The sequence below is a fragment of the Lolium rigidum genome, chromosome 3 (assembly GCF_022539505.1).
Source record: "Lolium rigidum isolate FL_2022 chromosome 3, APGP_CSIRO_Lrig_0.1, whole genome shotgun sequence".
Taxonomy (NCBI): domain Eukaryota; kingdom Viridiplantae; phylum Streptophyta; class Magnoliopsida; order Poales; family Poaceae; genus Lolium; species Lolium rigidum.
In genome coordinates, this window is record NC_061510.1 from 17,370,458 (window position 1) to 17,395,721 (window position 25,264).

Below are 25,264 nucleotides of genomic sequence, written 5' to 3' on the forward strand. Positions count from 1 at the left end.
CAAACAAACCAACCCCCAAGGATTCAAATACCATGCTATTGCAATTATGTGTTCCCCCTTTTTTAGTTTTATTGGAATCATGCAAATTAAAGATGTTGAAGTTTGAGTCCAATCTTATGGCTCGGTGCTCGAATGAGAAAATACAAAAGAAAAAAAAGGAATCCGCTGGAGCAAAAGCTTGAGAAAACGGATTCCGCTGGAGCCTGTTGGATGGCCGGCCTCGATTTTCATGGATGTTTAGTGTCGAGAAGAAAGAGACATTTTGAAACCTTGCTCGACCACAACTATAGCTTATCGTTTCCTAAAGTTTTAGGGTATGTTTGTTTCGCGTCTCAAGAAACCATGCCAGCTTTAGTTGCGGTGGACTCACCTGGCAGGACCAGACAAGGGGCTTGCTAAAGCTTTGGTGTCCAATTACACATCAACCAGAGTCATGTGCATGCCAACTTTAGCTCCACGAATGGCATCTTGGGACAGATTGGGAGATGGCTAGGTGGGTCTTTACTCTCGAGGTCGATCCAAGTTACGAGGGTCGGTCGGTGAGATATCAGCCCTTGGAACACAATCTAACGTTCCTGGTTACGATTTGTAGAAAGCAGTGCATTTGCACCTGATACGATCCCCTAGTAACATGGTGTTGGGTTGGGAATAATCATGCCCTCTAGACCTCGCAACCCCATCTAGCACCATTCGCTATCTGTTGTTGCCTTGTTCCGATGTCGTCAAGGTGTCAATATTTTCTTCCACCACAAGTAAAGAGTTAGCAAAGGTTCCCTTGACACGCCACTAGTATCTTCTCGAGCGACTGTTCTCGGTAAGGACATGCGGATGTGGGGAGGCAGGATCTCTGTGCCGCGCGCGAAGCTCAGACGATCACATGTGCTCGGTTTTGTTCGTCCCGTCACATGGTTCGGAGAAGGCGAACCCTGGTGCCTCGGCGAGGAACGTATCGATGTTGTTTGATTATCTTTTTTACTTGGCAATAATAGCAAATGGCATGGTACCGTAAGGATCAAAATAATGGCTTGAACCATTGCTTTGTATCCTGGAGGAACCGGACCTACCACCATTGTTGGGTTGGGCATTTGGTCTGAAGAAGAGTGCGACTCTGCCAAAGGTTCGGCGCACGCACACTCGCGCCTCCACCACCACACTGCGACTCCACTCCACTCCCCCAACCCAACCACGCACCGCACCACCCAGGCGTGCGTGCGAGCGGGCCGAACCCTGAGAGCAGAGTAATTCGTTCCCCGAGATAGCAAGGCGCGTATAAATCTCGGCCCGTAGTCGCTAACCACGACGCAGCGCGGCGCCCAATCCCCTCCAACCCCTTGCCGATCCCCCCATCTCTCCCCTCCCAGGGCGGGCTCAGCGCAGCGGCCATGGAGGCCTTCTACTACGTCGTCTTCGGCGCGCTCTCCGCCGTGGTGGCGGGGCTCGAGCTCGGCAAGAGCGGCAAGGACCGCGTCGCCACGCCCACCGCCTTCAACGCCTTCAAGAACAACTACGTCCTCGTCTACTCACTCATGATGTGTACGCCCCTCCCTCCTTCGATTCCCCCCTTCCTTCCCCAATTCCGTTCCTGCGTGCGCCCGCCCGCCCGCCGCCGGGTTCAGATCTGGAACCGGCGGCGCCGCAATGCCGCCCGCCCGCCGAGGGTTTAATCCCGACTGACATCGCGTTTTACTGTACCTTTGTTTTTTTCTGAACGGATTCATGGTGCGTGCAGCCGGGGACTGGCTGCAGGGCCCCTACGTCTACTACCTCTACAGCCAGTACGGCTTCGACAAGGGCGACATCGGCCGCCTCTTCATCGCCGGCTTCGGCTCATCCATGCTCTTCGGCACCATCGTAGGCTCACTCGCAGACAAGCAGTACGCGCGTCCTCCTCTCCTCCTCCTCCCCCACCTCCCGCAATGCAGATCCCCAATTCGAGTAAGCCCTAACAAACAAACAATCCTTCGTTCGTTCGCAGGGGCCGCAAGCGGGCCTGCATCACCTACTGCATCACCTACATCCTCAGCTGCATCACCAAGCACTCGCCGCAGTACCGGGTGCTCATGATCGGCCGCATCCTCGGCGGCGTCGCCACCTCGCTGCTCTTCTCCGCCTTCGAGTCATGGCTCGTCGCAGAGCACAACAAGGTACTACTAAACTGGTTACTGACTGCAACTCAGATCTGCTCGCTCACCACTACTGTCTCTTTCAACGTCCACTCTCCCACCACTGTCGCTTTTGGGATGGACTGCCTTCAACTTTAACCCAAAGCTTAATCCATTTTTTTGATGTTCCTCAACCTACCAGGCATGTACTAGAATGGTCATCTTAGGATTGTGTCTATCCTACTTGATGCTGCATACTAGTATTCCTTAGCTTTGTTGTTAGAATAAATTACTACTATATAATAGGGTGGATGTTTGACTAGTAATGCTCCAGGCCACATATTAAAATTGAGCTATGTGTTAGTAGTATAAAACTGAAGATCTGGTCTGTCCCTTTGATTAGGACATTGCCCAGGAAAACGGCACCTTTGTCAGGATCTGAACAAGACTCAAGTCTTGCTGGCTGCACAAGCTTAAACCCACCATGTTCTGTCTTCGTTCAATCATCACCTGTCCTTGTGTCGGTGGATCAGGTCAGGTGGTTGCCGACTTGCCATTGGCAGGAGGCTGGCCATTTAACAGGCATGGCCCAGTTTAATAAACCTCTTTACGATGGCCTCACTGGGATTTTGTCCTTTTATTCGGCCATGTGCTGCCGGTATTAATAGTGTACCCGCGCAATCATCCTAAGAATCCAAGGGTCCAGCACAGTATCAGCAGCATGTGACGCGCGATTTAGTGGCCTTCTGCCCGTGATCTACCCCAGTATCTGATCCTTGTCACTTACAAATTATGCATTATCTTATTGCCTTGTTGGTTGGCACTGGCAGTGTGGATATTCACCTTCATGTTTCCCTTCACAGAGAGGCTATGATCCGCAGTGGCTGTCCATCACGTTTTCCAAGGCTATATTTCTGGGAAATGGCCTGATTGCCATCATCGCTGGGCTGTTTGCGAACCTGCTTGCTGATAACCTGGGCTTTGGTCCCGTGGCTCCTTTTGATGCGGCGGCATGCTTCCTGGCAATAGGCATGGCTATCATAATGTCCTCGTGGAGCGAAAACTATGGAGATTCATCTGAAGGCAAGGACTTGATCGCTCAGTTCAAGGGTGCGGCTAAGGCAATTGCTTCAGGTATGCTTAGCGCATTATTGGCCTGCAACAAAACATCAGTTGTGTACTAGGACTTAGAATTGGTATTCTAACACGATCTATGAATCATCAGATGAAAAGATTGCCTTGCTGGGAGCCATACAGTCGTTGTTCGAGGGCTCAATGTACACCTTTGTCTTCCTCTGGACTCCAGCATTGAGCCCAAATGACGAAGACATTCCTCATGGCTTTATATTTGCGACGTTCATGCTCTCATCTATGTTGGGTAGCTCCATTGCTTCACGCTTATTGGCCCGGAAAATGAAGGTCGAAGGTTATATGCAGATAGTGTTTTCAGTATCAGCAGTCACCCTTTTCCTTCCTGTTGCCACCAGCGTAAGACCACGATTCGCTGCTGTTCGCTTTTAAAATTCAAGTCCATTCTAAGTTATCTGATATCATTCTTCTAATGTCCAACAGCTCCTAGTGCCAGCTTCACTGAAAGGAAACGGCATCTCGTTTGCAGGCTCACTACAGCTGCTTGGTTTCTGTACCTTTGAGTCATGTGTCGGCATTTTCTGGCCATCTATCATGAAAATGAGGTCTCAATATATTCCTGAGGAGGCAAGAAGCACGATCATGAATTTCTTCCGCATACCGCTGAACCTGTTTGTCTGCGTGGTGCTGTACAATGTAAGTACAATATTTTCCTTTTACCCGTATTAATTGATCGTGATCTGTCGGGATTATTTGGCAAGCACGGCACAAGAAGTTTTGTTTGAGAACGGTTACTTATGAACATTACCTTGCAGGTGAACGCGTTCCCTATCACCGTCATGTTTGGCATGTGCTCCATCTTCCTCTTCATGGCAGCAATCTTGCAGAGACGGCTAATGGTTGTTGCTGACCTACACAAACTATCAACAAGTATGTTCTCTTTTTGATCTATTCCAGCAGAGATGAAAACGGCATTCTTCTTTCCGATAGACATATCAATTCAGTTAACCTAACTGCTAACTATACTGCAGAAGCACAAGAGATGACTGGGGAAGACGAACCACTAAATCCTTGAAAGGCCAAGAGAATCGAGATGCCATCTGTTCATACTCCTGTGTCTTCTCCACCTGGCGGCTGAATAAGATGAAAGTGAGAAAAGCCTGGAGGGGAATGTTTTTTTCTTGTAACTTCGTTTATGTAGTGCAGATCGATGATTGTTAGGTGCGAGCACGATACATAGCTGAGATAAGAAAAGTTTCGGAGTGAATTGGTGGTATAGGCTATTCATGTTGTCATTCATCACATGGCATTATTTGCGTTTAAATCGCTGGAGTGTGTTCATTGAAGCTATACTAGGAGGCAGTGGCGCGGCGCACGCCATGCCCGTGGGCTGAAAATTTGGTTCCAACAATGTTGATCAAACTTCATAAATTTCCACTTTAAAAAGTTGCAATTGATTTTAAAAAGGAGGCAATATATATGTCTGTGTATTTTATGCTCCTGAAAATTCTATGTACATATGACTCCCATGAATGTATGCCAAATAAATCAAATTAGATTGCAATTTCCCTTGAATTATCAATACGCTTTTATGTGGATATATTCAATACGACATTACTTTCCAAATAATTTTTTAACACTTGTAAAGCTACCGAGCTTACAAATTGGTGGGTTTTTTTTACGTAGGTCATAAATTATAGCTCACATTCAAGATTTGAGTTGAGTTGGAAGGGTCAAAGAAATTTCATACCCGTGAAATCACAAATCATCAGTTTTTGTTAGGGGGAAATCATAAACCGGGTGAGGTCAGGGCATGGATGCATGCCTTAGCAGAATGGGCCTATAACGGGCTAGGTCAGCCTTCCATTGTATCCCTCCGTTCCATCTCCCCTCTTATCTTAGGAAGAAAAAAAAGGAATAGAAAACACCACTGCTGCATCTCACGATTCCTTCTCCCTCTTCTTCATCCCCGTTGACCTCTCCGTCGATCCCCTTTTGCCGGATGCTAAGCTGCTCGATTCCAGCTATCTCTCGCGCAGCAGCTCATGTGTGGAGTTTTCCTTTAGCTTCCTCTGCATATCCCTCCCTCCGTACGCACCCCCCAGCGGCTAACTCTATCCGCGCTTACGGGTGTGCTGCCGTTTGGGTTGGCAGCGGCAGGCAATGAAGAAAGATCATGCGGCGGTGCGCTGGCTAGCTCAGCACGCTGTTCCGGCGGGAAGGGCTAGAAGTGGTGCGGTTGTGGAGGTATTAGGACCAGATGGTGGAAGCACTCCAGCGACGGCGCTGGCACATGCCCTATGGAACGGGAACGATGGGAAAATGGTGCCAAGCGTTATTCGTATCAGATTCAGTGAGTGCAAGCACCGGCATCAGCCTCGTCTACATCTATTTATGTTCCTCGTCGGCCAGAACAATTTTAAGGTACATTGTCATCCTCATGTTACTGCTCACCTACACGTGTTTGTGTTCAAGATTATGTAGCAGCATCGTCAGTTAGAGCTTTCGACGCTGCTATGCTTTTCTCCTCCCTTTATTTGACAATTTGTTTGTTCAGCCTTCTACAACTTGTAAATTCACATAAACATTCTGGAGTATGCCTGGTGTGGTGCCCTTTATTTGACAATTTTTTCTATCACGGGAAGGATGAATCGATGTGTACGTCTTGCCTGTACAAATTGTACCCTGGTGTGGTGCCCATAATTGTTCTCTTGGCATGCTTTGCTTTTTTTTGCATCTGCTGGTGCACTTCTTCCTTTACTTTGAGGTATATACTTCTGATTCAAACTGAAGAAACCTTTTCCATCAATACACATCGTTTTCATTGGTTCAGAGGAGCGCAAAACTTCTTAAGCTCATGTAAAACACCATTACAACCTCACACCATAAGTATTGCCTCTCTAATAAGTAGTGCGACTGCTCATCTTTTCTTCCACTATTGCTGTCTTTTTTTTGCAATTATCTCCATGTTGACTCTCCTGTGTGCAAGCCGAGCTGCAGTATGTAGAGAAGGGTCATCATATTTTTGTTTGCATCACATCACTCGTGTGGTCTTGTATTGCAATGTATCTACTCCAACTCTGTGAACATTTCTCTGGCCAACAAGTTCCAAATACTACTGTTGCATGGACGTGTTAAGTGTCCCATGTTTGTTGGCATTTGTTGTCTACTTATTTTGTGTCGGAGATAAATGCTAAGAGTTTAAAACATAAGCATAACTGATTTTTTGATCTAAGTATGTACGGGAAGATTATACAGTGTATGATTGTATTTTTATGTACTCCCTCCGTCCAAAAGTAAGTGAATTGGATACCTTGAGCTTGGCCACGAAAATTAGTGATGAAAATGAGTCAAAAGGTTACCATTATTAAGATTTCGTCTGATGTTTGTTATAGGCAGTGCAGCGTGCCCACCTGCGGTGAAGTGCACGACAACTAACATGAACGGACAACACGGCAGTTCGTGCGCCGGCTAATCTGATGGCACCCATCAGCACTGAGATGCTCAAGGCGGCAGGCAGAAGGTCCTATGGGAGAGATAGTCCATGGGTCGTGGGGTACAGTCATTGCAGGAAACTCTGGTCCCATAGATATCCACGGCGTTCACGCTTCGTGTTTTAGTCTCCTTAAATGTAAGTGAGTTGTGGCCAGAGTTTCTTTTGCTTCTTGTGTTTGACTATTTGACAACATGAATGAATATGGTTGTAGCAATTAGGATGCACTGCTAATAGCATCGATATCTATGTAAATTATGAAAAACTTAAAAATCTTTAAACTTCCCTACGGATTGTTATTTATTTTGTACTTCACATGATTCAGTTTTTATCGAAAACAAAGCATCTCGCGAGAACTATCGCAGTCAATTTTAGCCTAAAAAACATCATCGTCATGATCGCTTAGATTTCTTACTTAATTAGGTGTTTCATGTTTTCTAGTTTTATGTTAGGCATGGTTATGAGATTTAATACAATGAATTATAATGCAGGTTGGTTTCGGTGGTCTCGCTCTTGAGAAGAAAAACCGGAAAGAAGTGGAGCCTACTGGAGATGGATGAGAAATCGTTCTCTTGGTTGCAGGAGGCAACAGTCAAAGGAAGGGGCAACTGGAGAGACCGTGGCAAGGAGTGGCCAACGGGGCTGTCGAAGGTAGCTACTTTATGTCTGACGACCAGCATAGAGAGGCAGCGTAGTCGTGGAGGTTAGCGCCTAGAGACGCGTGTTTGTGGAGGTAGCAGGGCGTTAAACATCATCGATAATTGCCAGTAGTGGCTTAGAAGCCGCCGGCCTGGTGGAACGGCAGCCGGGATAGGAAGCTACTGGCATTGCTGCTTCTGACCATGTGAGGCCCAGGGTTAAATCTGAATATCTGATGCCCTCCTACAGCAGGGCCAAGGTCAAGCGGGAACATATGGTGCGGTAAAGGCCAAGTTGTCGGCGGCAGCCTCCTGCAAATGTTTATAGGTAGAAACCCTTTCACGAACTACTATTTTCTAAATCACATGCTTTATCTAGATTTGGTACTTGATCTAGAAAATGTGTGTTTATGTGGTGCGCCTGTGACAATCTTTGCTATTTAGTTGCACCAAGCTGCTTGGCGAATGACCTGGTTGATGCATAAGAGAGGAAACATGCTAGTTGGGTTTCTGATGCACATGGTAGACCAATGGTCATCCTAAGTACCTAGGAACATAAGATGGTATTAAAAAGAAGGCAACAGTATAACATGATTTTGTAAGCATATGACGATTTGTTAGTAACTTAATACATTGTTTAGCACCCAAGTTGTTATTTCCTAGTTTTCTTTGGAACTTAACAAAAGCAAATTATACCTTCTTTTATCATTATCTTTTATGATGCATCAGCAGGTGAAAGTGAAGGAAAATCGACGCAAGCTGCAAGCCAGATAGATGTTTAAATATCTCACATGGACTGGATGGGAGCAGGGCCAGTAATTGTTTGTCATAAAAAAGACATGGCAGTACCTCACATGGGCTAGTGGTACCACTGCTTTAGCATAAAGTAAGGAGAGAGAAAGAAGCATCAGGGCAACCGGTAAGCCAAAAGTGACCGGGTAGATGAGATGGAACCGGGAGACCCCGGTGGTTCACCTAGAGTGGACTGTCAGCTTTTTGAGTCAAACAGGGTCTAGTGGGCCAGTCAAACCGAGTTTTTCAGGGTTTTGATAAGGCTTTGCAGGGTCTAGGGAAGCCCACTGAAGTCCAGATAGGTGTGTGGACACCAGTGTGCCACGTCGGTCAAAGTAGATGCTACTGTAGCAAAATCACCTTTCTACAGTACCAGGATTGCTGTGAGCGCTCTAAATTGTACATCCTTTATATAGGGGATAATTACATCATCAGATAACAATATCTGAATGCTCTACAATGCAAAACTATATAATGTCTCACTCGTGTGCTGGTACAATACAAAGGGAGTAATTCCTGAGTCTAGATGATCTTTGGAACTCAGCGCAATAGGATTCATGAAGCTCAGCAGTCAGCACATCTATTTTATGAATGAACTCAAAGTTTACTCAAAATGACAGTACGAACTTCGTATGTGTCCAAGTATCATATCATGGGATGGATGGTGTGAACCACGCCGGCGGTGGCCAGCTCCAGTGCGGCCCTAGCCCCTCGACATTCTCCTCCCTGCCGTCCTTGAGGCAGAACACCCGGACGACACACCGGTCGTCGTAGCGGCTGCGACCCTTCTGACTCAGATCGTCCTCGATGTAGTAGACGTGGCCGGCCTTGAGCTTCGGGTGCACCCTCGTCGACACGCACAAAGACTCGTTGGCCCCGATGAACAGTGCGGCGTCGCCGATGTCGTCCGTCTTCTTCCACTGCCCTCCGTCGAGGAACTGCACCTTGAATGAGCATGTCCACCGGATCTTGTTAAGCTTGTCCTTGGTCTCCTTCCAGTCCTTGAGCACGACCATCAGCCGCCCGCCTGGCGCCGCAACGAGGTACTTGCGGCGGTACCGCGGATCGCCGGCCACGTCGTCCAGCCTCGGCGTGACCACGGCGCTCGTGAACACGCCAGCGTAGGGGTCATGTTCCCACACTTCCACGGCGCCGGTGTACGTGACGGAATAGAACCTGCCGTCGTAGTGTATGGCGTCCTCGACGCCGTCGCGTGAGGGCGCCAGCCTCCACGCGGCGTCTTTGGCAGCCGCGAAGGCCGCCACGCCGAACATTGCGCCCGTGATCAGCATGGCGGCGCCATGGCAACCGTCCGAGAGGACGACCTTGCGGTAGAGGTAGCTGCCCATCTGCTCGGCCTTCAGCGTGAACGTCCCGCGCGGCTCGCTGCCGCCGGCGTACGGGGGCCCCCTGACCAAGGGTTTTAGCGGGAAGGCGAAGACCCCGTCATACTCCTCGAGGCCTGGGATGGTGGTGATGGCCGGGAGAGCGCGCTGCTCGCCGCTGACCGGGTTGACAAGGCTCATCCGGCCCCTGCCGTCGGCGGTGGCGAGCCACCCATGGGAGGAGCCGATGATGGCGTGGCCGCGCAGCGCGGGTTCCGGGGCGTGCACCACGACGGAGCGCTGGTCAGCGAGGGAGAAGAGCATGGCGGTCTCCGGGGTCCCGCCGGGCAGGACGAGCCATGGCGCCTCGGGCTTGAACGCGTCGGCGGACTCGCGGAAAACCGACGCGAAGGCGAGGCGGTCGACGAAGCTCAGGCGGCCGTGGATGTTCGCCAGCATGTCCGGCGAGAGCTTGACAACGTCTTGGCGGCCGGCGGCGCCGACGCGGGCGTCTGTTTGGTCGCGCGACATTAGACCGACCGATCGATCGTGTTGCGGCCGACAACTCGGAAACCGATCTGGCTTTATCGTCTCTGCCTGTAGAAAATTGGCACAACTCTATTTGGGATGATCCTACTCTGAATTGGGATCGGGTACTAGTCCCTCCGTTTTTTATTCAGTTCGGCGTTCTGGTACATTTAAAGTTAAAATTTGCAACGTTGGACTAAAATATAAGAAAAGTATTCATATTCGTAAGACCAAATATATTTTGTGACAATTCTAATACTATTGATTTTAAGTTGTAGATATTCATTTTTCCATAAATATTTAATCGAAGTCTATAAAGTTTGACTTTGACCGAACCTAGAACACAAAACATTTGAGGATGGATTATATTTAATAAGTGGGAGATGAAAGTTCCTGTCGACAGCGAGGTGCCTGTGATGACTTCGTCAATTTCAAGATCCAACCCGCCGACTCAGTCTTTCGAAGATGCTCATAGGGATAGGTGCATCTATGCGTTCATAGGATGAGTGTATGCACGTGTATGTGGACACCTGCGTTTGTAGGTGTTTCTTAAAAAAAGAAAAACAACACAAACATAAGAGTATGCCATCATTGTATGTACTCCTCCTGTAACAAACTCATACTTCATGTAACAAGAAAATAAAGATAGGTACTAAATAACACACAATTAATCATGTACAAATGTACAAATGCTCTCATGTTTTAGGCTAATCTCAGATAAAGCACACACTCACGTCGCATCGCAGCATCAAAATCAGCACCACATCATTAAAATCAATGTCGTCAGACTGCCGGCCTGCCGGGGCAGATTCTCCCGCTCAAGGCATACAGGCCTACCTCCAACGCATGTGGCGGCAAGTGCCATGTTGGCCTGCCGCCCCATCCTCCGGTGGCATGGCCCACATCGATAAACGGCGGCGGACGATGATCTCTATGAGCTAACGCGCCGCCAACGCCATCGGCGGCATACCCTGCTGCCAGCTTCCCCGGTGGCATGATGCCACTTGTCGCCTGGGGGCCCTACCGCCATGCCATAGGTGATCTTTTTTGCTAATTTGATTTAGAGGTGGTCCTTTTTATCAATAAATTGGGCAACGTGGTCTCTTCTGCCAAAAAATCGATAACAACTGGCTTTGATTTACTCCAAGTCTTTTTGACTCGAGTCTAGAAAAGAGAACTTCATGATATATTTGACGTACTAGGTTTATCTGATATACTTGTCGTTTTGCTTACCCTTGAAATACAAAAGGTGTGCATAAAGTGTCATGCTTACCCAGTTCGAAAAATGATTTTCGACTCTATCAGAAAACAAAGTGGTCCTATTATCTGTAGAAGAATTTGCTGAGATCGGGTTGTAACAATCATTATCTTACTGTTGTACCGTCTGCATCAATGATAAATTACATTAGCACGTACATGATGATAAAAATTAAAAATTATCTATTTTCACAAAAACAAAATGGTCCTATTATTTGTACTCCCTCCGTCTAACGAAACTTGTTTGAAATTTGTCAAAATTTAGATGTATCTAATACCATTTAGTGTCTAGATACAATCTAATTTGTATAAAACTCACACAATTTTCATAGAACGGAGGGAGTAGAAGAATTTGCTTAGATCGGGACAATCATTAGCACGAGAACCATGTGAATATCTCTGCAGATAATGTTGCGACAGCACAATCTTTAGTACTCACATACATGCTTTGTCTTGTCATTATAGTAACTAGCATGGAAGGGCGCGGCGGCACGCCGCGCCGACTGTGTAATATGATGGTGGTAATAATTTAAAGCCATACTTGAATTGATAAATATTTTCTTGTTTAAACTATTTACTAAGGAGCAGCTTATAAATATCCATTACCAATCATCTTAAAATGCACTATTATGATGGCTTGCACGCTCTTAGAACTATTATGAGCAGCTTACATACTGTTACAAACTTGGTTATTATGACGGCTTGCACGCTCTTAGCAATATCATTGGAAGCAGCTTCAATTGACGCAGCATGAAATGAGTATGGCGGGCAGATTGCTTAAGCGCCAGCGAGGATTCATTTCCCCTTGAACAATTCTCTCTCCAAATGTGGCCTCCTCCATCTGCAGAATAGAACAGGCCACTTTAAACATGACATTATGCATTGGAACTGTTAACTTCTTATTTGTAGCAGTTAGAGGTCTCTACTCGCCCTGCTTTAAAAAGAGCCTCTATAAATGCAATATCAGTCAAATCATTGGTGTATTAGTTATCAAACGAACTCGTTCATCTTTTGAGAATTGAAAAGGCAAGGAAATAGGTGCCAAGCACTGTTTTTCTCATGGTCAGCCAAATCAATATACCCATTTTATCCCCCGCCTAAGCAATGCTAATCATTTAGAAACATCAGTTTTGGGCACTTATCTTCATGTCATGTCACATGTATAGTCATAAAAAAAAACAAAGTTTTTTGACGATGAACAGCTTATGCATTATAGAGGAGGGAACACAATTTTATTACAGAGAGCAGGATTGTGTCTTAAGTACGGAAAAATGCATAATCTATAGACTTAATTATGTAAAGAAAATAAAGATTGATGTAACGGTAAGCTAAAAAAAAGGTCAACATGTGGTGCGTGTTTTACTGGTGAGGGATTTCGTGTCACAGAAAGCAGCAGTTCTTCAGAACAATACATAAACCTCAAGAATGGATTTTGTCACACAATGCAGTATTGATTGTGGCCAACAAAACGTTGTTGGGCCAAGCTAATATTTAGTACAACATAAATGTAAAGAAATACATGAGAAAGATCACCTGATTCCAATGGTGATCTTTTGGAAGGCGCAAATGAGTTGATCTGATCATGACAGCAGTCTTTTGGGACCAAATGAAAGCTTGGAGATTGAGCTGTTGCCTTCATCCTTCTATCTGGTTGCATATAATAGTTTGAGACCAATTTTCCGACAATAACAAATGGAATGGTGCATTCGACTCCTCTGAATACGAATATGCAAAACATGTGCCTCATCTGAATACGAATATGCAAAATGTGTGAAGGGTAACATATCACTATGTATGGGTATTGGTTAATCAGCTAAACAATGGTCTTTGCTCAATATGTATGCATCCCTTGTTCTCCTTACCAATTGTATTGTTAGATTTATAATTCTGGAGGAACATCAAGCAGTATTTTGAATGAAGTGTTAGATCTGCTCATATACACGTGCACACGTGCACATGCAGTAGTAAACCTACAGAACGCTAATCAAATTTGCCACTGAAATTGTGCAAGTAATGGGTAAGATCAAACCATCGTTCAGCTCCAACTATGCAAAATATTTCTACATGGCAACACTCATTTGTAGGGAAACCATCAGATGCAGTGGGGTCTTTCTCTCCTAGATGTTACTTGGGTATGTCTCTCTGTACCCCTCCCGCACGATTGCTAGTCCGTCGCTTCATGATGAGACATACAGAAAGAAATGGACATCGACAATGTGATGGTAGTATGGATATTTATTTGGAATGATTCATATCTATGTCAAGAAAAAGATGTACGCAATAATAATTGCAGGCTATGTGTGTATTAACAAACCAATTAACCAGATCTCAACTCTCAAGATGAATGATTGGCATCAATTTGAAGTACACAACTTAGTAGCTAACTTTGTGGTTACAGTTGGGGTTCAAAGATTTCTATGTATCAAAATTGGCATACAAGTGACAACCTTGGATTAAAAACAACCTCAACCGCCTATGGTACACATTCCACCAACTGTTGAAGTTCATCATAGTACTAAGAAAGATTAGAATGAATCACAATAACAGATAGTGGGAATCTAATAAGCATTGGAAATTTTCCAAGAAATAATGTTTTTTGTTAAGTACAAAAACTACCTGCATGGAATTTACGGAGAACCATCTTTCTCTGGTGATCATCCAGCAAGTGTAGGGTATGTGATCATTCTAGCTCAACTCCACCTCTTTGCCTTTTCACCGATTTCCGTTCCTGCTTACTCTGTGGGAGGGCCTACACTTTTTCTTTCTTCCTTGCAATTTCTCCACCTGCATTCAGGCCCAGAGAAAGAATATTTGGGGTTGGGAAAATAAATAAAATATTTTATACTCTATGGTATGATTACAGTATGGTAGCATGTGTAAATGTAGCAACAGGTTGGAACAAAATCAGCTCAAAAAGTGTGGCTTTGCTCTGCACCCTGAGGTCTTAGCGGACAGAGTTGACATGTAGTACATAAATTCAGGAAAGCCACAAAGATGTATTAGAGCAAATAACTAAATAATATCCATCCATGTTAATCCCTTTTCCATACAGTGGAATTTTCCTGTTACAACCACTTTTAAATATTTACACCTATTTCAGTTTTTTATTCAATAACACCTAGAAAATAAGGGACCATAATCGACACTGCCTTTCTAAAACTAAAACATATATGTCGAATACAGGGATACCTTAAACCAATAGCACAAGTAACCGACGACACATTTGTTATCTGTAAATAACTGGTAGTTTTTTTTAGTACTGAACTGCTCGTCTAAAGTACTTGGAAGCATACACCGGTCTCAGTAATGTCTTGTAGGTAGGTGCATTTATATTTGACTGGTGTACTTTTCTGGAAGATGCTTACATGAGTTAAAGAATAGTAAGGACAACATATCTTGAAAGGAATATAATAAAATTAGTTTCCAACTGATAATCCCTAATATATACCTAAGACCCCAGAAATGCATTAATAGAATAATACTCCCTTTGACATATGTTTCAAAAAACGCCACTTAAAAAAGGAAGAAAGTGAAGTCATTCTTTCAAAATAAGGAGTGTGCAATATTAAGGGATATATATATATATAAGAACGCTATACAAAAGAAAATGATCTCTTTTTCAGAATATAATTGAACCAGTTCAGAGATATAAGCAAGCAACATATATAAGGTTCCTGGGCACCACAGTATTAAGGAAAGTAGCAAGGACAGGCACGGCGGCACGCCGCGCCCTTGTGGCACCCGTGGGTGTAAGAATCATAGATGTTTCTATCGTACATTACGAAGACGATGCTGGGGTTATGCAGAAAATCAGGGAATACACAACGTTAATTTTTTTTTATCAATTTTGAGAGAAAAGTTGACTTGCTATCACATAATCTTCAGGATCGTGTTCTTTACAAATATCATTGAACTTATATAGACCAAGGTAGATGGAAGAAGCAATTCAAAATGCACATTTCTGTTCCGTAATTTTCTAACCCAAGGTAGATAGAAGGAGAAATTCAAAATGCACAGTTTAGTTCCATAGAATCTGCTAACCTGTTAGCACCTCGATAAATAAATGAAAAAAATGGTAGGTGATGATGTTCGTGTTCCTATTAATATGAGGAAAATTGAAGTCCCTGTGGTTAATTAGACAGAATATATTTACAAAAAAGCAGAATGGGATTTTGCTTGAGTTAGTGTAGTGTCATGGTTCAAAATAGGGATGGGATGTTGGTCAGAATGTTCCATATAAAATCTATCTCCCTCTCATTTATAGTTGAAGTATTAATCATTCTTTAGAAATCTGAACCAAATAGGAATTGAAAACACTGACAGAGAACTCCTCAGGAGCAGTGCGGAAATAAGCTGAATACATATATTAAATATTAGGTGTATATGTCAATACTATTAGGCAACCGTATCAGCCGTACCATGTATATAAAACTGTCAGATATGAAAACTGTAGCTATACTCTACAATATAGGGATGCAGCACTGCAGCTATATAAACCACAAGAATATAAAACTGCAGCACGGAATTTTGATTGCAGTTATAGATATGAAAATTGTGTACCATGTATCCAAAAAGGGCTCTTTCGGAAGTTAAGAACAGAAAATAAAGTAAAATGACATTTACTACAGCTATATTCTACAATATTATTGCAGCAGCTCATAGTTGGTAGTGAGCATTTCTTACACCCTCTTTGAGATGAAGTGTATGTAACTGTCAAAGATCTATACGAAGTTTCTTTATGTAACAAATATCACAAAACTTAGCCGACTACCTGAATATAGTAAGTATAAGAAGAAAAAAATAACAATACTTCAACAGTAATATGATCAGTTGTAAGACCTGATGCTCCTCCTTGTAAGATTAACATGACCATAGTACCTTCCTTCCATATTTCTAAAACCTGATGCTCTTCCTTCAAACATTAACGTGTTTGAGAAGTTATAAAAGAAGACATGCAAAGATCATGATCTAAACTGGAAATCTAGAAATTGAAGAGAAAATAGATAGCCGAAGTATTGTACGAAAACGCTAATATGGCCCCGGCACAAAAATATCAACACATGTATCAATGCTCCGAACCGGAGCTCCAAGTTTGAAAGCAAAAAAATACAAATGCTTCTAATCTCGATATTGCTTTGTTGCATTGTAAATTGGATGTATACACGAAATTCCTGCTGTAACCATTGTGACGAATTGCCATCCGAAGAAATTACTATGAGGAATTTAGGACCGGTTCAACCTTTTTTGTACAGAAAATATAGAAAGAAAATGGACATAACTGAATTTTAATATTTAAAGAAGGGAGGAGGGGAACTATCAAACTCCTATGGCCACAGACAATGGCAGTGGCACCAGAAGGAATAACATGGGTAGTAGATGGCGCACAGATTGTGAAATCGGACTGAAGGGTTAATCCTAGGCGGCGAGTGGTTGTCAGAAAATTCAGATGAAGGAAGTCTTCGAGGGGCCTTGTCCAGTTTATTAGTGATTTAGAAAAGTATGAGACACTAACCAAGAAAAAATTATCGCTGTATTGCTTGCTTGACAGCTTGGTTCATTGGCATTCAAATGTGGGTCAGGAAGATTACTGACCACTGATTATAAAAATATCGACTCTAAAGTAATAACCTGCCCTTAAAACTCATCATTAGTACTTCCTCCGGTCCACTTAGTATAAAAATCTGCGACACTTATTATGGATCGGAGGGAGTAATCATTTGTAGAGCTTATCTTAAAAGACACATATCTTATTATCTATTTATAGCTTGGCTACCTACTACAAACCTAAACCAACAATGCATACTTTGTGTTTTTCATCTCCGTCATACAAAGTTGTAGCATAAGGAAGTTGGTGTTCAGATATGAGACATAACAGGCTTTATGAATATACATTATCATTTTCATTGTGTAACGATGCATCATGCATCCATTTGTTTGAGTCACATCGGAAATACATGAGACAATCCTGAAGCCAACATCAACCTTGTAACTCTATGATAACACTATATCCTATAATGTTGTAAAACATAATATAAATATCAGGAAAATAAAATTGAAATGCAGTTCCAATATTTTAGTTATTAATAATAAGCATTGAATAAAAGATGTTAAAAGCATATGTGAATACTGGAAAAGTACTACCGTCTATCTATATTTGTGTCTCCATCCATACACAAAATATATCTTAAGATCAGAAGTAGTACTATAATTATGATAATCAAACTATCAAAGAAAATCATTTCAAGTTGTAATGGAAACTCATATGTATCTGGTAACAATACTTATGAATGGAAGCTAAGCAAGAGTTGAATTAATTTGTTGGAGCAAGTAACTATAAAAGTTTGTGGAAGCCAACCGTCAGTACAGTCAAATAGCTGAAACAAAATACATGAGATATATGTATGATCAACAAATTGCTCACTTCAAATATATATTTTAAGCACTCATGGAAGAAATATCATCTGAGTCTAACTTGCATATTAGTATATCAGACAAAGAGTCGAACAAAACAAATAGATGGTTGCAGGCATAAATTAGGACATGTCAATGCAATTTGTTTACCTAACATAACAGTCTACATGAACTGTAACGGAAACTTACTGTATTCAAGTCTTTTTCCTTCAGAATCCCATGACCAGCTCTCCTTCTGGATCTATTGGGCTGAAACGTACTGAACAATATAAAACATGACTGGACTTATAACAGCAAGAAAAATAGATCTTCAGTCTCAGAAATTTCAGAAACTTTAAACAAAACAGTAAATCACAGGTAGGAAAAAATTCAGGCTTTCCCTTTGCAAGATTGAACATGTGACAGCGAACCTGGAAAACACACTACTACCGAACCTGCAATCCAGACGTGCTCCTTGAGTAAATCTTCCATAGAACAATCAACTCTCCACGGACCAACGACACTGGTAGAAGACCAAAACAGCTGCTGGAGTGCTGGACGCGGCCTACGCTCGGTGCTGCTCATCGCGGCACGCACGTACCTGCAGTAGTAGCATCCGTCGGAAGAACGGCTGTGTGGGAAGATGAAATAGACACTCTCACGCGTGCAGATGACAGGGAGCGCGATGGAATGCGGTGGTGTACTACAAAGTGAGCGGCAGCAGCATGATATCTGCCGTGGACTCCATCCTCGCGTAGGCGGCCGATATGGTTGTTCTGGAGCAAGTGCTTGGATGAAGACCGTGCCCCTCAACGACACGGCGGCGCCATGTCCAGACTCAAATCCCGCAGATGAAGCAACTCCCCACTGGTGACAGTCCGGCAGGGTCGGCGGCCGCCATCCAAATGCTGAGCTACAGTGGGAAAGGCAGAGCGGGGGGCAGGTAGGGCGCCTCGGTGACGGCCACCACTCCGAGGGGTCCCAGCCTAGGCCACGGCCGACGACCACGAAGGAGACCCTGGCAGCGGGTCAGCACCTGGCCCCCTTTACCCATCGCTTCTCCCACTGTATCCCCGTGTCATTGCACGATGAATAGACGTCAGGGCGCACCCGCGAGGGCCGCCGCTACTGGGAGCCCCTCCGTCCATGCGCCTCTTCCCCACTCCTGCCGCTAGATTTCTCCTTGCCGACGGCGTCGTAGTTGTCGGTGGCGGCGGTGCGGCCCAAAGGAAAGGCAACCCCGATCCGGAATTTCGGAGCAGCCGCCGGCGTTGTTAGCCGCGCTGTGCCGACCTGGCGAACCAGACATCAGGGCCTAGCGTCGCCATCTAGGAGAGGAGCTATGGCGGCGGCGGGGGACGACGGGAGCGGCATCGAAGGACTAACACGCAAGGCCGGCGGCCACGGAGGAACTCGGGCATGGAAGGGCCGGTGCGGAGAAGAATCTGAGGCAAGGGAAGATGGTGGAAGTAGAGGATGGTGAGGTGAGGGTAATTGATGTGGAGCTCTCGAGGAAGATGAAGGATGGGCTTCCAACTTGATGGGAAACTTCTGAAGCCAACGGGGACACGCGTAAAAAACTAAGGAGAGAAATCCATCCGGTCAAAGCGGTTCTGAAGGACCAAATCCATCACGCATGGATCTCAGCTGGCCCATCATCTAAACAGCAAAAGCCAGCAAACGAACCAATATAACCCATGACAAAAGCAGAGACGAAGGGATGGGACCAAAACGCACACGCGCTGGCAGCACAAAAATCGGTAGCTCCTCTTAAATTCTCACACGGCACCTAAGATGCATACCGGAAAATACCAGCGGTAATCAATCAGAAAGTAACTTAGGTGTCAGCTGCAGGTTAATCTGAAAAATAATCCAAAATTAGGAGAAAAAAGATGTTTGTTAAGGTTTAATATAGTAGTTATACCCCAATCCTACCTGTACTAGACTCGGAGTATACAAAGAACGAATCAGAGTAGGATCCTTGTTCATCCTAAATAAAGCCCGATCGATTCCCGAGATCTCAGCCGCGCGCAACCCCGCCCGATCGATCCATCCAATGCCGCGAGATAAAAGAAACGCCGGCGTCGGCGCCGCCGGCAGCGACGGCGTTAAGCTCTCGCCGGACATGCTGGCGAACATCCACGGCCGCCTTCGCATCCTCGACCGCCTCGCCTTCGCGTCGGTCTTCCGCAGGTCCTGCGAAGCGTTGGAGGCGCCGTGGATCATCCTCCCCGGCAACACCCCAGTGAAGGCGACGCTCTTCTCACTCGTCGATCAGCGCTCCGTCGTCGTGCACGCCCCGGAACCCGCGCTGCGCGGCCACGCCGTCATCGGCTCCTCCCACGGTTGGCTCGCCACCGCCGACGGCAGGGGCCGGATGAGCCTTGTCAACCCGGTGAGCGGCGAGCAGCGAGCTCTCCCGGCCATCACCACCATCCCAGGCCTCGAGGAGTATGACGGGGTCTTCGCCTTCCCGCTAAAACCCTTCGTCAGGGGGCGCCCGTACGCCGGCGGCCGCGAGCCGTGCGGGTCGTTCACGATGAAGGCAGAGCACATGCGTGGCTACCTCTACCGTAAGGTGGTCCTCTCCGATTCCCCCGGCGGTGGAGGCTACGGCGCCGCCATGCTGATTACGGGCCAGCAGTTTGGCGTCGCGGCCTTCGCGACGGCGAAGGAGGCGGCGTGGAGGCTGGCTCCCTCGTGCGACGGGGTCGAGGACGCCATCCACCACGACGGCAGGTTCTACTCCGTCACGTACTCGGGTGCCGTGGAAGCGTGGGAGCACGACGCGGACACCGGCGAGTTCATGAGTAAGGCTGTCACGCCGAGGCTTGACAATAATGCCGACGGCGGCGACCCGACGTGCCACCGCAAGTACATCGTGGCGGCGCCGGGCGGGCAGCTGATGCTCGTGCTCAAGGACTGGAAGGACACCAAGGACGACAGTGGCCGGTGGACCTGCTCATTCAAGGTGCAGGTCCTCGAGGGAGGGCAGTGGAAGGAGACGGACGACATCGGCGAGGGCGCGCTCTTCATCGGGGCCAACGAGTCTCTCTACGTGTCGACGAGGGTGCACCTGGATCTCAAGGCCGGCCACGTCTACTACACGGAGGATGATCTGAGTTTCTGGGGGAACTGTCGCTGCGGCAAAGACCGGCGTGTCGTCCGGGTGTTCTGCCTCAAGGACGGCACGGAGGGGGATGTCGACGGGCTAGGGAAGCACTGGAGCTGGCCTCCGCCGGCGTGGTTCACGCCTTGAATCCCATGACACTCACAATAGCTTGGCTTAACTTGGTTGAAGCTTGAGTACTCCCACAGACTGGAACCTAGATGCATGGGTGGCACTAGTTAATAAATGTTTTTGGTTCAGAAATTTCATTCTGGTTGTACCCCCACTGGAATTTTGTACTGACCTGCATTTTGAGTAACTTGACTGTTCCATGAAATTATAAATAGCAGGAGCACACTTATCCATTGCAGTTCACCCACGAATTCTTATCCGAGGCAATATTTACGTCAATGAAGAAGTATATGTTTTAGACACAAATAATGCCATGCGGATGAATCTAAAGATGAACATCCTATGCCACCTCTCATATCTTTGCCCATATAGCTCATCCTTCCTCAGCTTCGTATCATCCCCGCGCCTAACAATAAATCGATCTACACTACAGAAACAAAGTTACAAGCAAAAACAACTGCTTTCTATGATGGGGGAAATCTATGATGAGATATTAAAACAGAGGGTGGTTTTACATGTGCATATCTTCCCTGTCCTTTGAATTTTGGCCCTTTTGTGGATATGAGTCTATCAATAGGACGCCATCGGGGCTCTCATCCCCCCCCCCCCCTCCTCCTCTCTCACCTCGCTACAGTTCCTAAGGGAGAACTTCCCCTCGCCGGGCCAAACCGAAGGTGACCTCGCCGGCGATGCCGGCCGAGAGAGGCGGAGAGGAGGCGCTAGGCTCCACTCTGTAGATATTAGGGTTAGGTTTTGGCAAGTTGCCAGTAGTTGGTTTAGTTTAGGTGCAGCTCCAGATTGGTTCGGCGAGATCTGGAGGCTAGGGTTCTTCCTCGCCTTGGTTCAGCTCCCCTGGCCGGAGCTGGGAACGGCGGCGGAGACCACTGCACGGTCGAATAATATCGCTGGAAGTCTTCTCTTGCAGGTACAGTTTGGTTCTGCTGTGTTCCCCTCTCTGGCCGGCCGAGGTGGCGGGGGGATCTAGGCTTGCACATCAGCGGCTGTTCCGGCGACGGCGTACCGAGCTGCAACACCCTCTCCGGCCGGCCATGGAGGCGAGGGGAGATGGTGCTGCGGCGGAAGTCCGACGGCGCCGGGGAGCCCGACATGTGCAGGAGTCCCGCCTCCCACTAGTGTAGGGAACGATGGCCGAAGCCGTTGTTCGCCGCACCGTGGCCCACCATTGCTCGCTGGTGGAGGCGGATTGGGGAGAGAAGGCATGGCTGGGGAGAGGAGGGAGACGACGTGCTGAATGCGGCCAGACGCGGTAGGTTCCGCGATAAATAGAGGGAGCCGCGCGTGAATCCGAGGGGACGCCGCGTGGAAGCTACACGTCCGGCGAAGTCTGACCGGCGGCAGGCTTTTGAAGCGCGCGGAAGACAACTAGCCTCTGTCGCTGACAAGTCGGGGCCACCATCCGCGCGGGAAAAAAAACTCAGGTTCCTATATATTGACACCACGAAATGAAAGATAAAACAACTCCGAAGCTGCTGCTCATTGTAATGATCAAAGCCTAAAATGGAAGCAGCAAATGCCTACAATCAGTCGCAAAATATAAGCAGTGATGATGGGCACAAGGCATATAATCTACTTGACACGGCAAAAAGTGTGAGTACGATTCATTACACTCCATAACAAGCTAGTGAGAAATCATTGCACAAGAACAAGCGAACAGGAGTGACGATATACAGCAGCAGCTTCAAAATTAAGACTAGACACATGTAACACCAAGAATATAATACCCAGTGACATAAGATGGCGGTGTCAGATTCAGATGCAGAACTCGCAAAAATGAAAATCAATGTATATGGTTGCATAGAGCAAACATGATCTAGCTATCTTGGAGAGTATTAGTCTATGCTACAGATGAAAATAAGCAAATACTTGTGAGCTACCAGGATCTAAATGGGCAAAAGGATCATACTGCTTGTATAAGGGATACAGGGAGAACGCAAAACTTGAACCGAATGCATCGCTCAAAAGAAAAATTCAAAAGCTCACCTTTAATAATTCCAAATAGCAGTACATCAAGAATACCATCTACACAAGGATAAAACCTGACTTAACTACCTGTGAAGTGTATTAATGTACACTAAAGGTGCACAGGCAAATACATCTGAGCTGCAAGAATCCAGATGTGCATGATGACCTTACTTGGGATACAGGGAGAAATGCAAAATCATCATGTGGTCCAAATACATCGCTGACACCCAAAAAATGTAAAAGCTCAACCCTTTTACAAATATAAGCTACGCCAAATAGCAACACAGCGTTTTGTGTGATTCAGAATGTACTGTTCAATACCAGGACGCCAAAAGCTCAACTTTTTCATGAACTCAAGTTAATGTGAAATAGCAGTAAGATGGAAGACTAGTTAACAATAACATGCAGTAACCATAGCTTAACTTGATTACAAATTCAAGTTATCAGAAATAGCAGTACAGCATTCCAGTGTGAGCAACAACGCGCTGTTACATTGGGAGAATGCAAAAAAGGCTCATTTTGTTCATGAATTCAACTTATATTCCAAATAGCATTATAGCATTCCAGCAAAAATAGCATTGGCAGCAATATTAGAAGAAGAGTTACTTAACCTACCATTCCACGACAACCATTTCATGACAAGAGAAGCAAGCACCACAATAATCTAGGCAAACTACACTAGAATGAACATTACATTCCACAATGTCCTGGACTGGCCAGCATGATGCAAATCGTATGTAAGTATTATTGTGTCGACACTCAGCTAGCTAACTAAGGGGCACTACTGAAGAAGATTTCACACTGCAACCATGTCAAAAAATTGCTGACCTGACTCCGATCAGCATCGTTTAGTTACAGATGATATAACATAATAAGCACCATCCATAGTGTCGAGAAGATGACCCTTCCCAAATAATTAATTAACCGCCACTAGTAGTAGAGCAACAAAAGAAGAAATGGCATCCTCGGCCCCAACTGATCTGAGTGATTCGATCACAGCAGCAGCAGCAGCAGCGGAGAGGAAAGTGATACTGTAGTACCGAAGTGGGGGTAGAGGGATCAGAGCGCGAACTGGTATCTCTTGGCGGCCTGCTTGGCTGCGAGGGCGGCGCCGGCGAGGACCCCACCGACGGCGCCGGCGACGGCGGCAGAGCGGGTCCCGTTGGCGGCCCTGAAGAGCGCGCCGGTGCCGAGGCCCGCGACGACGCTGTTGACCCAGTCGTCCTGGCCGTCGCGCGCGGCGACCATGCCGCTCTCCATCCCGGCGTAGAGGAGGCCGATGACGCCGAGCCGGTTGCCGACGCGGCGGCCCGCGGCGCCGCACGAGTTGAGGACGCGGTTGGCGCGGATCTTGGCGGTGTCGGCCGGCTCGGCGCCGGCGGCGGCCTCGCGGAGGCCGAGGGCGGCGCCGGCGAGGGCGCCGGAGAGGTAGCCGATGCCGGTGTAGTAGGTGAGGTTCTCGCCCCAGGAGCGGCGCTGCACGAGCGCCTCCTCCTGGAAGAGGAACTCCGGGGAGGTGGGCAGGTCGTAGAGGTTCTTGTAGGGGATGTTGAGGTCCTGGTACGGGTTGTAGAGCCGGCGGCCGGTGCCGTCCGTGGTGGGCTCGTCGCGGCGCGGGGCGGATCCCGATGGGTGCAGCCGCGGATCGGCCATGGCGGCGGCGCGGTCGGCGTGGGAGGCAAGAAAGGGAGGAGGAAGAAGAGGAGGGTTTCAGCACGCAGCTGGTGACGGACCGCGTATATTCGGGAGGGGAATGGTCGTTTCCCCATTTGTGGAGAGGACGGGGAGAAGCGTCTGGATTTTGGGCTCGTGGGCCACGCCGGGACCTATGATGGGCCTGTAACAGGCTTTTGTTGGGGGATATTGGCGGGTACGGCCTAGTACTAGATGAAAACGGTGGATGTCGGCATGGTGGCGTCAAATCCTGGCAAACGGGGTACACGGACACGGTACTCCACTGGTACAGAGTACTCCCTCCGTGCGTATTTACAAGGAGCTTCGGTGCAAGTGTACATGCTTGGACGTCGTGCTGGTTCCCACGGACACCAAAATGTACGTCCTCAACCCCTCCACCAGGGAACTTCTTACGCTGCCCGAGAGCATCCGCAGCGTGCTGCAGTCGTCCTCCATATGCCGCAACGTTGTTGGTTTTGGTCTTGATCCGTGTACGAACAAGTACAAGGTCGTTCGGTTCTTTAACTATTCAGCGAATGAGGCCCGGATGGGGATGGAGATTTGTACCATCGGTGAAACCGGCAGAGGTTGGAGGCGCAGTGCTGTGGATCCGCCGTACCCTGTTGGCGGTTGGCAAACCGCTACATTCTTCCAGGGTTCTCTTTTCTGGATCCTCCATGGGGCCGGTCTCATACAATCTCCAGGGAGCCGATTGCTTCATTTTTGCTTGAAAGAGGAAGTGTTTAGCTTAA

The 25,264-nt window shown here is 46.8% G+C and overlaps 2 protein-coding genes and 2 long non-coding RNA genes across 4 annotated transcripts; 2 read left to right on the forward strand and 2 right to left on the reverse strand.

Moving 5' to 3' along the window:
* Positions 1 to 1,367: 1,367 nt before the first annotated feature.
* LOC124694854 (molybdate-anion transporter-like) lies at positions 1,368 to 4,490 on the forward strand. The gene is made up of 8 exons (XM_047227787.1): positions 1,368 to 1,533; positions 1,730 to 1,874; positions 1,976 to 2,144; positions 2,966 to 3,236; positions 3,328 to 3,590; positions 3,675 to 3,887; positions 4,007 to 4,121; positions 4,223 to 4,490. Exons 1-8 carry the CDS (start codon positions 1,383 to 1,385, stop codon positions 4,264 to 4,266), a joined length of 1,371 nt encoding a protein of 456 aa, XP_047083743.1. The 5' UTR covers positions 1,368 to 1,382; the 3' UTR covers positions 4,267 to 4,490.
* Positions 4,491 to 5,116: 626 nt separating this feature from the next.
* On the forward strand, positions 5,117 to 8,532 carry LOC124694855. The gene is made up of 3 exons (XR_007000500.1): positions 5,117 to 5,615; positions 6,587 to 6,822; positions 7,176 to 8,532. It is a non-coding gene; the product is annotated as an uncharacterized LOC124694855 (long non-coding RNA).
* Positions 8,533 to 11,824: 3,292 nt separating this feature from the next.
* On the reverse strand, positions 11,825 to 19,137 carry LOC124701230. The gene is made up of 4 exons (XR_007001960.1): positions 17,825 to 19,137; positions 13,841 to 14,008; positions 12,758 to 12,871; positions 11,825 to 12,065 (listed from the first exon to the last, which is right to left on the reverse strand). It is a non-coding gene; the product is annotated as an uncharacterized LOC124701230 (long non-coding RNA).
* A 4,375-nt stretch (positions 19,138 to 23,512) lies between these two features.
* On the reverse strand, positions 23,513 to 24,491 carry LOC124694858 (mitochondrial import inner membrane translocase subunit TIM23-1-like). The gene has a single exon (XM_047227790.1). It carries the CDS (start codon positions 24,489 to 24,491, stop codon positions 23,898 to 23,900), a length of 594 nt encoding a protein of 197 aa, XP_047083746.1. The 3' UTR covers positions 23,513 to 23,897.
* Positions 24,492 to 25,264: the final 773 nt, after the last annotated feature.

Excerpts from the sequence above, each read along its gene's own strand:
- LOC124694854 (XM_047227787.1), top strand. The coding sequence starts at position 1,383 with ATGGAGGCCTTCTACTACGTCGTCTTCGGCGCGCTCTCCGCCGTGGTG. Across the intron at positions 1,534-1,729 it reads CGTCTACTCACTCATGATGT|CCGGGGACTGGCTGCAGGGC; the intron begins GTACGCCCCTCC and ends TGGTGCGTGCAG. Across the intron at positions 2,145-2,965 it reads TCGTCGCAGAGCACAACAAG|AGAGGCTATGATCCGCAGTG; the intron begins GTACTACTAAAC and ends TTCCCTTCACAG.
- LOC124694858 (XM_047227790.1), bottom strand. The coding sequence starts at position 24,491 with ATGGCCGATCCGCGGCTGCACCCATCGGGATCCGCCCCGCGCCGCGAC.